Below are 14,421 nucleotides of genomic sequence, written 5' to 3'. Positions count from 1 at the left end.
GTATGCATCATATGCAGTGTACCTTCAATTCAAAGAAGTGTACTTCTTACCAGCTCAAGAAATTTTTATAAAAAAAAAGTTGAAAGGCTCAGCAACAAAATAATAGTGCAAGAAGTTGTGTACCATGACAGAAGGCACTGTGCTATAGATAATAAAAAACTTTTACCAGACTCGAAAAACAAGATTTTACCTTGACAAGAAGTCAGTGAAAGAGAGGCGTACTGGATAACCATGGCGTATGATTTTCACCATCTCTAGGACATCAATATATTGCAGTTGGGCAGACACGTAAAAATTATCAAAAATATCTGGCAGTTTAGAGGTATTGGGTTTGATACAATGAACCGAATGAGGTGTGCAGCTCTGAAGCTTCCCAATAATATCTGAGAGTGATTTCTGTGGAGAGAAATAAAAGACAATAGATTTTCAGACCGCCATTTGTCAGAAGTGAATGAGTTACATAACACAAGACACATCTACCTTTAAGTATTTCATATAATTTTCTTAAAAGGCTTGACCCAAATGCACAAATTGCTTACTGAGGCAGATCATACTTCTGCTCATCTTTGTAATCTGTAGAGCTCCTTTTGTGCTTAATACTTTTCTACACATCTCTGTCCAGCAAACATTTACTAACCCTGAGCTGAGTGGCCACTGTTATTGGACCCCCTCGTTCCAGTCTCTGAAGAAATGTGGAAGTTCCTTTCTTTTTCAACAACTGTGGGTAAGAAAAGTGTACACAGAATATTATTAACCCAACATACCCCAAGTATTATAATTTTCCCCAGGAAGGCAATTTACCAATAGAGGCAACTATAAAGCTGTGTTTGAATCATGTCACATAGGGACAAATGACGTGAGGCTAGATTTTCAAAAAATATCCACAAGAATAGCTAGTTGCTCACAGAAATCAGCACACTCAAGGTTGGTAACAAAGTTGTGATTCCAAAAGCAGATGCGTGCTATTGTACGTGCAAAATTCCACTTGAAAACAGCACATAACTGTGCTGTTACGTTGAACATGAGTACATGTGCCTATGTAAAATTACTCTTTCTCAGAATGAGGTAAACTAAAAATTTGGCATCAGTACTTGTAGATTTAGCATAATATACAGATGAATGCACATAAATTCAGGTGAATGTACTTAAAATGTTTCTTTTAAAACCATAGTCAAACATGATTCATATGAGTAGATCTTTCCTGTACCAGGAGGATTGGTAATATCTGCTAGTAAACAGGGGACCTTTGGACAAGTGTTCACTTTGTATCTTTGAGAGAATACTGGAAAGACTGGTTATTTTAGGAATCACCCCAAGAAACTGGCTTCTTCTGCTGAGATTTTTAATTAGGGCTGAAAGATAACTAGATTCTAAGCTCACGCATACTCTACAAACTTCCATCACCATGCCTATGTTGCTCTGGGGTGTGAAAAATCCAAACTCTTAATCTTCATACTTCTGCTGCTCCAACACCCATGTAGAGAGCACTGGAGCATTTCTCCATTGACATACCTACTGCTTTTTTTGGAGGCAGATTAGCTATGCATAGTAACATCTGCACTGATGTATTGCAGCAGTGCAGCTGCACGAAGCCCCTGCATTGCTGAAGCATTTTAATTGTAGACCTTCCCTAAGACTTAGACAAGGATATAGAAATGAAGGTACTTATTTAATAGCAGGAGACATACATATCTTTGATAGTCTATTGGTCTTTGACCCTCTGTCAGTTCCATTGCTCCCATCCAGCTGGCCCATACTGCCCCTTCTCTCAGAGCTGGTATACAGCAAATTCTCATCCTACCCAGAGGTACCAAAATAGTAAATACCTGTGTCTGTCCTCATCCAATCACATCTAAGCCAAATCCCATTGCCCCTTAACTCCTTAATCACCCCCTGGACGCTGGAGCTGTTCACTCGTTTAAATCTCGCACAAGGTGGAACAAGACTTGGGCGGGGGTGGAGGTGGGGGAATAATCATCTCCCTCCTTGCACAGAGATTGGAGCTCTGCTGAGTCTTGATCCCTTCAAAACAATACTTAGCCTTTGTATAGTTTTTCATCCGTAGAGCACGAAGTGGTTTAGAAATTTTAGTAATTAACTCATTTTTGTAGGAGTGTTCTCTCAATTTTACAGATAAGGGAAACTGGCACACATGTAAGTAACTGGCCCAAGGTCACTCACTGATTCAGTAGCAAAGGCAAGAACAGAATTTTGGTTGCTCAACTCAGTCTGTTGCATTACACCCACAGCTTTGCTTCTTCCCTCTGGGGCTGGGGGTATTGGAGAACGGGGGGCAGGACTAGAGGATGAGTTTAATCAAAATTACGCAAATCTTGAACAGTTTCCATGTTGGATTCAGAAATAAGGGTTGTATCAAATCATGTCTTAATTCTCCACCTCCTCAATAAACCTCTGCTAAGCTCTTCACAGACATCAAATATGGTTTTACAAGAATGTTTTGTATTTGAAGGGCAATGTACATCTGCATCAGGAAGGTACCAAGGAGACCTGATGTGACCACATGAGAATTGTAAGAGTCTGAATAATAACTTCCTATTTTGGCTGTATTTGTCTCTTTTGTGCCACGGATTACACTGCCTGTGGGAGTTATATAGCCTTCAGTCTGCAGGACGATTTATTTGCAGCCCCATTGAAAGCAGGACAATGACACCATCAGGTCTACCATGACCTACTGTGCATTCCAGAAATATCACCTGGAATTTCAGATCCAGTTGTGTACGGGAGTGGTGCATTAACCCTTCTCACCACTGCAGGCAGTACTGCAAAGGAGCACGTCACTTCCACAGATGTCCCCAAACTCATTCTGGGGTAGCATGTTCCAAATCAATAAGGCAATGTTGCCTTAGGCCAGATGAATATAGGCAGGTTAGTGGGCATGTTTAGAAACACAGGAAATTAGGTGAGCCTGTGAAAAAGCAGAGGCTAAAAGAACTTTAAGGTAGAGAGGAAGAGGGAAGCAGCAAGGGAAAGGGAACTTTAACTAGCCCATCACTAAAGACATTACTTACCTAAAAATATCGCCTCCTACCAGCTAATCAAATCTCCTCTCCTCCCACACCACGACCCACCCTTATTTCCTTTTACTAGTCTGTGACATGGGCACTTCCTATCTGAATTAGCTCTCCCAGCCCTATCCACTTCAACCCATGGGCACCTCCTAGCCCTCCTCTTTTTTTGCAGCGAGGGAGGTTTAGGTTGGATATTAGGAAAAAGTTCCTAACTGTCAGGGTGGTCAAACAGTGGAATAAATTGCCAAGGGAGGTTGTGGAATCTCCATCGCTGGAGATATTTAAGAACAGGTTAGATAGATATCTGTCAGGGATGGTTTAGACAGCACTTGATCCTACCTTTGGGGCAGAGGGCTGGACTCGATGGCCTCTCAAGGTCCCTTCCAGTCCTAGTATTCTACGATTCTATGTAATGCAATGTCTAATGTAATGACAGAAGTTTCAAATGGTTGTAAAGCCCTCCCAAACATCTGGGAAAATCTCCCCTTTCTAGTTAATAAAATCTTATAACATTTTCCCTTTAAGTCTCTCCCTGGCTCTGATGATAAGGCTGGGAAAGAGACTGTGATTATGGCTTTCAAAATGTGGTTGTTTTTATTATAGGGAGACAGAAAATGCCTATTCCCAATTATTCTAAATAATAATTAATTAATTAATATATTAATTAATTCATTCTCTCCCTGGATAGATTCTATATGCAGTGTGTGTCGGAGGAGATTAAGGTCTGATAACATATCCTTAAGGGTGAAGTGTTCAAAATACGAACCTTTGAAGTTAATGGCCATTTTGCTACTGACTTTACTAAAGTGAGGGCAAACTGTTGTTACAGTCATTTCCTGAGGCATTTCTATGAAAAGAAAAAATTCCCATTGGTATTCATTGCCATTACCTGCATGGACCCTCCCACAAATAGATGTGAGAGCAAACTCTGTAATCCTGCAACTGGAATTGATTTTTACAGCTATATGTCAAAAGACAAAACTGTGAAACTCAATAGGCCTCCTAAGACAACTGCTCCCATTGGGGTGGGTGGAGACACCTTTCCTGCTTTTCTAGAAAGAGGCAATATTCCACAATATGCTTAAACCTGGACTGAATGATTACATGACTTCTATGTAATGGTAATACTCCAAGTTCTTTGGTTCATTAAACCTTTCAACAGAATTTAATTTAATTGATTTTCAGTACTATAAACTGGCAATAACTTTACAAAATCTTTCGAATCAGTGAGGAAGACAAAATGTTTTCCTTCAAAGGACAATGTTGCTCTTGAGCAACTAATTGTTTTGGACAGCCTCCAAATTGTTGTAGTGTGGGGCTTTTTTTATTTGTTTTGTTTTGTTTTGTTTTTAGTTTTGGCTGGACTCAGGTAATGGAATTGAAAACAATTTCAGATACTAAAGTGATTTTAATATCAGCTCAAATAGATTAATATTGATATGTGTACATTGTCTACTATTCTATTCACCTTTGATTTTTATGAAATAAATACTGAGGCAGAGAATAAGAGTTTAAAAACAAAACCTTTAACAAAAATGATACAGATACTATTCTTTACCCAAAATACTACGTATGTGCATGAATATAAAATGATTGCTGGTAGACCTATAAAACTCTCAAGTGATGAGTACCAACAGACAATGGGTGGGGAATTGACGCCTCTAATTATAGTATCTCAAGTTATTTTACACTCATCATGACAGCCACATGGATGAAGCATGCAGTGTTCCACATAATTATTTTATTGGCTGTAATATTGGACTCATTGTACATTGTCCAGGGAAGAAAGTAAATTTCAAATATCCTTTAATCAACAATATTATATAGTTCCCTCGGTTGCTTTGCAATCAGAATGGTGTGCCTGATTATTTCACGAAGTAAACTTTAGAATATTGCCTGTGTGACCCCAGAGGCACTGAGACCACTGACAAAGGAGAGTAGTCACTGCTCTACAGCCTTAGCTGAGAGTCACCTGGCTTGTAGCTCATGTAATAAGGCATTGGTCTTTTGCCCCTAGGGTTGTAGGTTTGTTCCTTCCTACCAACAACCTGGGGCCTGTTAGTCTTACAAGTGGGGGTTCATCTGGGATGAACTACTGGGAGGTCTCAGAAGCTCAGGACTTACTTCCCTGAGCTGAGGGAAGTATGTAACCCCAGAGGCACTGACCACTGAAGTCTTCGCTCTACAACCGTGGCTGAGAGCCACCTGGCTTTTAGCACATGTGGTAGAGCACAAGGAGTTAGCCTCTCAGCTCACAGGTTCATTTCCTCCTGTTGACGATCCGGGGCTATTGGACTTTTATGTGCAATGCAGGGAGCTTTCTGAAACACAGTAAAATTCTTTTAATCTGGCATATCTGGGCCTGGACAGGTGGACTATTGGAAGTCACCAGAACCCCCATTCCCTATTTCAACCCCCACATCATGGCTTACCACCCCTGCACCCAGCTGCAGCTCACCACTCCTGCGCACCCCCAGCTTCTTCTCTACCTCACGCTCCTGCAGCTTCTTCACCAGCCCCACACTTCTCAGTTTCACCATCTGCATACTTCTGAGCTTCCTCCCCACCCCACACTTTGCAGCTTCTTCCCCACCCCCACGCTCCTGCAGCTTTCTCACCCCTGCACGCCTCCAGTTTCACCACCTCTGTGCTTCTCGGATTTCTTGGACATAACAGCCAATGAGGAAAGGATTTGCTCTAATTCTTCAAAGGGGGGAAGTTCCAAACTCCTACCTTACTGAGCTCCAGGTATCTGTTTGCTTCTCCTCTTGTGTAGGCTACTGATGCATTCTTATTGAGCAAGGCTGCTTTGGATCCTCTAACTTTAAAAGAATGATACGGAGGTACAAGGGATCCTGTCTGTGTCAGTTTAGACTGGAACAATTGATTGATGACTATATTTTCACTAGCTGGGGAAAAAAGAAAATTAATGCACCGAGATAAGATATGGGTGAGAAAATTACATACATAGTGAAAGGAATAGGACACACAGCAGGAAATAGTATTAAACAAGGCAATCATAAACTATTTCAGATGAACTGCTGATTAATTACTGCACTTATGTATTGTTATTCGATCCAAGGCCAACGGTGTTCAAATACCGTTCAAATACTGACTGTTTTTAAATTTACTCCAGTAAAAATATGCTTAAATGGAACTAAAGAGGGGCAATAAACAATACCAGATTAAGTTTAGGATTCAGTGTTACAAGTCTGTCTAAACTTCGGTGTTTGGATGATGACTACTTTGGATATTGTACTATATTCTGGACTCCACAGTAGTTACCATACACCCATATGACTTAAATAGTGCAAAATGGATATCTGAAGTAAAAATAATATGGTATTTTGTGGTATCCAGATGTGTGCTAGGCACCTCACAAATGTCAGCTAAAGAGTGTCTCTGAACCAAAGAAAACTAATCTGACATGACTCAGTGAGTGGGAGTTGTGGGACTTGGGAAGCATGCAGCCCTGAAAAGGCTATCATATTGAAATGTGCCAGACAAGCATGGACTTTTTGAACATTAAATGTTTCCATGTCCTGGATGAATTAGTTTCTTGGGAAATCCCTGGATGGTGCCTAATGAAAAATCTTCAAACAGCAATTGCAACCAAAAGACAGTTTTTGAAGCGTTGTTCCCTGGAAAAGGGTCTGATACAGGAGGACAGAGATCAGTGGCTTAAACTATATAACAAAACTATCTGAACCGTCCCAAGGTTGTTGTTGATCTTGATCTGAACCCTGACACCTTAAGAGCAAATCAGGGGTTTGAAACATGGGCTCTGACTAGAGATCTGTGTTAGAGATGGGTGACCTCTGGAAAACTTTTACCATGTGTAAGACTTTTTCTTGGCTACTTCTACATGGCAGTCCTCTCACAAGGGAGGAATGCAAATGAGGGAACCCGACATTGCAAATGAAGTGCTAATTTACAAATTGTATGCTTCATTTGCATAATCTTGACCAATTGTGTTGTCAGGAGAGATTTTGGTGAAAAAAACCCCAGCCATATAGATGGGGTTCTGTTGGTGAAAAACCCCTTTCTTTGACAGAAGCCTTATCCCTCACAGACTGAGCAGATTCATACTCAGAATTCTTCTGGAAGGAAAAAAGTCAGATGGGTACACTGGATAACCTTGGAAATGAAGCAAAGCACCATACTAATCTGTGAGCTGACTGAGGGTAGAAAATTCAGAACAAAAGCTCAGTTGTCCTTCCATGGGACAAATGACAGGTCAGGCTGCAGAACTGAACTGGAATGCTAGAAAATGATTGCATTATTAATTCCTAAAACAGTGTGTGGGTAGGGAGAAAAAAGAGGAGACTCTCAGAGATATCCAGTTCTAAGACTATAGAAAATGAAGTGACAATAGTTTACACTGGATGCAAACATATAGAGGAATACCAACATAAAAACTAACTACTAGTTCTTATTAATTTACCTCGTTGCTGTTATTTCTTTTATTTTCTTAAATCCTCCTCTTTAGATGCTATGGTGATAGAGTCCTGATACCTATTACTGTGTGCTATTTACTTTAGAGTAGCACTTTGGAGACCCAATCAGGAGCTTATTGTTGTCTGTGCTATACAAACAATTTGAAAAAAAAATAGAAGCCACTGTGCAGATTTCTCACAATCTGGGATTATGACAAGACCCAATGTGTGGGTGAAAAAGACATACGCAGGAGGATGCTGGACTGAGGAGTGTAAAGATGAGGCAACAGTGCTATTATAATGTTTACCATAACAGGCTAGTTCTAGAGGTTGGGTTTTACTCCTGACAAACTGTGTCAATGAATAGAATAATGGATCTGTTTCCCCTTTGCTGTAGAGATTTCTATAATTAACATAACAGTAATCATATACTGAAGGTGAAACAGTCTAAAACAACGCCTTTGATTCACTACTCCCTGTTCAAAGCAGGATCCCAGGGCATCACCGGTAGCCCAAGTAAAATAATGGTAAGTGTCCAGAGCCATCACCAGAAGCAGTAACAAGACGCTTCCCAAAAACAGAATCAACAGTCTATGCTTGTAGGTCTCTATGTTTATTGCAATGTGTTTGCTATTAGGTTCAGGGAAAATTCTCAAAAGTCTCAAAGTGATTTAGAAGCCTAAGGCTGCGTCTTCACTATGAGATAAATTCAATTTTTAATAAATTTGATTTTTTAACCTCATTCTTATGAATTCAAATTAAGTGTCCACAAAGCATTTTAACATTTGACCCACCATTTTTCCATGTTGAGTTTCCACATTCCGATTGCCCTATGCAAGTTAGACAACATGAGCACTGCATGGTGGGTAGCTATCCCACAGTGCCTTAGTCACAGTTGCTTGTCGGTGTTTCATGTTTGAATTCCAGAATGCAAAGCACTGTCGCAGAATTCATAGCATCCATTAACACGTGAAAAGGAACTGGAGATTGCGCCATTTCCTGTGGCATTTTCTCCACCAGTGCAAGCATGGATCCCCAAATGGTTCAACTTATAGCCCACATTGTTTTGGCAACCACACAGGTTGTCGTGCAATTTTGCCTTCAATTACAAAGCTCAGTGATGGTTCAGTATCATGATGATGATGATGATGGTTTTGAAGGACAAATTTCAAAACTGAGGTCCACGAACTCACAGCTGCTGGCTGCTATGGATGCATTACTGACAGTGGAGTGGCAGTTTTGGACTCGTGAGATCACAAACGCTAGTGGAACCACATTGTTTTGGAGTCCTGGGATGACCAGCAGCGGGTGCAGAACTTTTGCATGGGCAAGTCCTCTTTTATGGAACTTTGTGATATGCTGGCACCTGCCCTGAAGTGCAGCAACACAAGAATGAGGCTGGCTTTAACAGTTCAGAAGTGAGTGGCAATCGCATGGTGGAAGTTTGCAGTGCCTGACAGTTACCAGTTAGTAGCAAATCAGTTTGGAGTGGGCAGACCTACAGTGGGGTCTGTGGTAATGCAGGTGGCCCAGGCAATCTGTTGGTGTCTCCTCAGGAAGATCGTGACCCTGGGAGATGTACAGGCAATAGTTCATGGCTTTGCTGTCTAAGGGTTTCCTAACTGTGGTGGACCAATAGATGGCAAGCACATCCCCATCATGGCCCCAGGACACCTAACCTCTGAGCATATAAACAGAAAGGGATACCTCTCCATGGTGTTGCAGGGGCTGGTAGATCACACAGGTCATTTCAATGACATCAGTGTTGGCTGGTCAGGAAGCATTCACAATGTGTGCATCTTCTGAAATTCTGGTCTGCACAGAAAGCTCCTGGATGGGACTTCTTTCCCAGATCAGAAAATCACGATTGGCGACATGGAGATGCCTACTTTAATATTGGATGACCCTGCTTATCCTCAGCTCCTTTGCTCATGAAGCACTACACAGGAACCCTGGACCCTAGCAAGGAAAACTTCAGTCACAGACTCAGCAGGTGCAGAATGGTGGTTGAATGTGCCTTTGGCAATTTAAAAGCAATGTTCAGATGCTTATTGACCTGTTTGGAACTTTCTGAAACGAATGTCCCCACTATGATTACAGCGTGCGCTAATTTTCACAAGATCTGTGAATCCAGACAGGAGACTTTCCCATCCATCTGGAATTCCAAACTAAGGCCATAGGCAGGGCTTACTCACAGCCACCTACACAACCATCCACCAGTACCCACGCCGAGGCAGCAGCAATAAGGGACACTTTAAAACTTAGCTTCATAAATGATCTGTAATGTGCTGTGTTGGGAGCCCCTCTACAACTGCAGCAGGAAGTGCAGGACTTCCGTTTGCTCTGTAACTGCTGTTACCAGCTTTGCAGCAGCCATGCTCTGCTTTGCCATTTGCTGTTGTTGGAAGTCAAGCATTCTCTGCTGAAACTCAGCTTGACTCTGACATCACTGAGATGTACTATGACGCTACTGAGCAGTGTCCTTGTCAGCTTAGTGTGTTCCGTTTCATTCCACTCCATGTGCTGGAGGATGACATCCTTCTTTCACCTGTTTCTCTTTCTGGACCTCTCTCCTCCACTGGGCAAGGCAGCTGGAAAGCGAAGGTCAAAAGTAAGATACAGTTAATATAATGTGCTTTCAAATGGAATGAATGGGTCTCTGTGTCTACTATCAGGGAAAATTTCTTTTTTGAAGGTCGCTAAAGGCTTATTAAGGATGGGACAGTAAGCATGCATTTCACAATACATCATTTACCATCACTTATCCAGCACATTTCTTTGTGGGCATGGTAAGCTATAAGTAATTGTCTGCTTTATGGGGGAAGGGTGGGCTGCAAAGCAGGCGAAGCTGGCAGGTCTCCTGAGGGTATCCTGGGGCAGTGGAAAAAATTTTCAGCCATTCCTGGAGCAATCCTCCCCAAGCTGCGTAGCAAGAGGGGATGGTGGGGAAGGGTTAGATTACAGCCACATGGATGGGGGAATCCCTGTACAATAAAAAGAATAAAAAATAAGAGACAATAAAAATAAAAAGAAAGTGCTGGGTGGAAAGGGACACGGGAGGTGGGATGCCCAGCAGCCATGTGGCACCAGAGAGTCCTGAAAAATAAAAAGAAATACAGGGTGGAAAGGTACACAGTGCGGAGCTGACCCAGAGAGCCTGGAAGCTATATGGTGCAAGGGATTCCTGTGAAATAAAAAGAAATACTGGTTGGAAAGGGACATGAGAGGAGAAAAGCCCTGCAGAGCCTGCAAACCACATTGGGGGGGTGGGGGGGGTGGGGGGAATGAAGGGCCTGCCAGCTGCAGGGAAATGTAAAAGGGCAGAAAGCATGGTAAAAAAAATCCAATGCAAATTTCCATTCTGCTATCAGTTGCCAAAGAAGACATTACCCTCCTAAAACTAACAGATATGGACAAAGAACACCTGCTTAATCTGTGTGACCACAAGCCTGGAAAATTTGCTAAAATGCTGTGTGGTGCCATGACACCAGATTGCTATCTGGTTGCCTGGCATGGCAAGGTGTGCTACCATGGAAGCTGCAACAAGTCAGGCCTGCCCAAGAACCTTGCGAAAAAAATACAGGAGGGCCTGGATGAGACATTCAAGGAAATCTCCAAAAAAGAGAAGTGCTCCAGCCCAAGAAACGTTAACACGCTGTTCTGCGGGGCAAAGAACCATAGCAAATCTGTAGCCATACCCAACCCGATACCTATACCCACCCACAACCTGCTTGTAGGATGCAGAATAAATACTCACCTGAACAGCTTCGTCCAGGGGGCTCGGGGAAGGGTGTGAAGAGGACCGGTGTGGAGGAGACCGGTTCCAGGTCTACGATGAAGAGCTCTGAGCTGTCAGGAATAACTTCCTCAGTCCCCTGCCATTGCCCGCTTCCTCCTCCTCTCCATTGGCCTCTTCCTCCGGGGCCCCCAGCTCCTCTCAGCTCACCCCGAACTCCAGACTAGGGCTTCCAGAAGTGTCATAATTAAGACCAGGCTCCATTGTGGGGTTGCTCCACATAAGCGCATGCAGCTGTTCATAATAGTGGCAGGTCTGTGGAGCTGATCCTGACTGCTGGTTGGCTTCCCAGACTTTTTGAAAGGCCTGCTGGAGTTCTTTCACCTTCCCCCGGCATTGCACAGAGTCCTGGGAGTAACTCTGTAGGTCATCTTGCATGACATCTGATCATAGATTCATGTGTTTGTCTTGGCCACCCGAAGTCTCTTCGCTGTGGATTGGGGTCTCCCCAAATTGCAAGAAGATCCAGAAAATCCTGGTGGGTCCACACTGGGGCTCTCTTGCAACCCTGAGAAGTACTAGGCAGATCATTACCCTGAGTGCTCATGATTGCAGAACAGGGCTACCGATGCAATTGCTATCGGTGAGGTGCGATTGCTGCTGATTCAGTGTGATCTGACGGGCAAAGAAATTTCTTCATAATGGGCGCCCTTTATATTTGCGGGGTTGGGCCCTGCTGCATTCCAATTCCAATTCTAATTCCAATTCTAATTTAATCAAAAATTCTCGGGCTTCCTGTGACCTTCTTCCCATGCACCTGGATGGAAAGCAGTGGAGACGGATGCGGCCATACATAGAGGGTCACTGTATAGCTTTGTGGGATACACACGGGACACTTCTGGAGGCTCATAAATTCGAATTAAGGACATGGCATTTCCACGCTAGCTATTATTTGAAATTTTAAATTAGAAATTGACACTATACCCATCCTGTAATATCAACATTTTGTTATCGGTAATAGGGCACAATAAATTGAGCTAATTATATTTACAGTCAAGACAGTGACGTTTTAATATAGAGCTAGCTCCTTTAAATTTGATTTTATCTCATAGTGTAGACATAGCCTAAGTCCCATTTCTAAAGGGGACTTCAGCTTTTAGGAAGAAGTGTGTGTGCACTTGAGTGCCTGAGGAGCCTAAAACTCACTGAAAATTAAAGGGAGTTTGGCATTTAATTCACTTAAGCAATTTTGAAAATTCCAATCTACCTGTATCTATAGCTAGTTAAATACATTTGTAAATCTGGCCTTAGGAGCCTAACTATCATTGAGCTTAATGGGATTTAGACTCCTAAGTGCCTAAATGAATTTCGTAAGTGAGAAGAATGTGCTTTAGAAAAAACTGCACTCAGGGTATGTCTATATTTACCGGGCATTCGATGCACCATGATTGATCTTCCAGAGTTTGATTTTGCCACATGTGTGAAGACATGGCAAAACTGATCTCTCTGGGCTTGGACATCAACCCTGGTACTCCACATTATTTTATGTAGTAAGGGACATCAGTGCGAGCTGGAAGAACTCCAGTCTATACTAGGGCAGAAAGTCTATTGTGATATGTTGATTCTAGTTATGCTAATGGTGTAGCTAGAATTGTGCATCTGGGATCAACTTTGCTCCCTAGTGTAGACAACGCTCTGGTCCTCTTTAATTGGTTGGCTCTATTGACATTTGACTTCTAAATTAATATTTATATTAAACGTATCAAAGAGCTATATCAAATCTGGTTTGAGTGGGGAAAACAACCTATTGACAGATGACGTGGAAAAAGCTGAAGTTCTCAATGCTTAGTTTGCCCCAGTTTTCACAGACAAGGTTAGTTCCCAGACTGCTGCACTGGGCAGCACAGTAGCGGGAGGAGGTGAACAGTACTCAGTGATGAAAGAACAGATCAAGGACTATTTAGAAAAGCTGGGCATACACAGGTCCATAGGGCCAGAGGCAATATACCCTGTGATGCTCAGGAAATTGGCCGATGTGATTGCAGCACCACCAGCCATTATCTTTGAAAACTTGAGGAGATCAGGGGAGGACCAGGATGATTGGAAAAAGGCAATGTAATAAAGTGAAGAAGGAGAATCTGGGGAACTACAGGCTGGTCAGTCTCATATCCGTCTCAAGTTCAAACAACAAAGAACTAGACTATTGCTAAAACTATAATCAATATGAATATATTCAAGATCAATTCTTTATCTTTATTTCTTTATCTATAATAGTATTTAAGTCTGATATTTTTGAAAATCCTGTTTGCCTTTGAAATGAAGCAATATGACTTTATCTGAGAATTTAGCTTATTTCATTGTATAATTGTTAGGAAGCTAATATATTCTATCAGTAGTGTTGCTTCTGAAGGCTAATATCACATAAGATCTCTATTTCTGTGGCATAAAGTATTCTAGATAATACTTTAGCCGTAATACTCTGCAGTGGTTTAGAGTAAGATAATATCAGCAGGACGATAAACTGTCATATTTCCTTCTGGAAAGTGGATTTTTTTTAAAAAATACAAAAGGTAAATGTAAAAAATAACAAGAAATTTTAAACTACCTAATTATAAATCACTAATGAATAAACAAGGATATATGCACAATTACTACTAGACAAACAATTATAATATAGGAACACTGAACCAAGTTTACAGAATCCTTTTACTCACATAGAAACAACACTTGCATCTATTTACTGAAAATTCAAGCCCACCCACAAAATACCATTTTAGTAACATTTGTCATTGTTTGTGATTAAATAAATCATGCTATAATTGGCATGACCTTAGAAATCTTTGTTGTTTTCAACCGTCTGTACAAGAAATCTTTTCAAAATTCATATCCCTAATGTCTTACAGAGGTGTTTTACGAGTACGTCTGCTAAAAGCCTGTTTAAATTGAAATTTTAATTAGCTTCAAAATAACTTACACATAATGTATATTATAATAGGAGTATTATTATTTCTGATATTTAAAATGAACTGTTTATTTCAATTAGTCATTTGCAGATGATATATTTCATAAAATGATGGTAATGATTAGAAAGTTGAGGAGTGATGTGACATATTCTAACAACAAAAAAAAACTTACTTTTCATTACAAATAGGAGATTTTGTGAAAGGGAATCTTTGTTTTTTTCAATAGCTCCATCAATTTCATAAGTCACCTGCAGTCA

At 41.4% G+C, this 14,421-nt stretch overlaps 1 protein-coding gene across 1 annotated transcript in view; it reads right to left on the bottom strand.

Moving 5' to 3' along the window:
• MYO16 (myosin XVI) overlaps positions 1-14,421 on the bottom strand; it is a 622,320-nt gene that overhangs the window by 138,264 nt on the left and 469,635 nt on the right. Inside the window, exons 24-27 of the mRNA XM_074983196.1 lie at positions 14,337-14,412; positions 5,763-5,938; positions 638-718; positions 191-396 (exon numbers count right to left, since the gene is read on the bottom strand). Coding sequence (XP_074839297.1) covers positions 191-396; positions 638-718; positions 5,763-5,938; positions 14,337-14,412 — 539 coding nt within the window. The remainder of the gene's footprint in view (positions 1-190; positions 397-637; positions 719-5,762; positions 5,939-14,336; positions 14,413-14,421) is intronic.

This window comes from Carettochelys insculpta, chromosome 1 (genome assembly GCF_033958435.1).
Source record: "Carettochelys insculpta isolate YL-2023 chromosome 1, ASM3395843v1, whole genome shotgun sequence".
Taxonomy (NCBI): domain Eukaryota; kingdom Metazoa; phylum Chordata; order Testudines; family Carettochelyidae; genus Carettochelys; species Carettochelys insculpta.
This window is presented reverse-complemented; position numbering and strand designations above follow the sequence as displayed.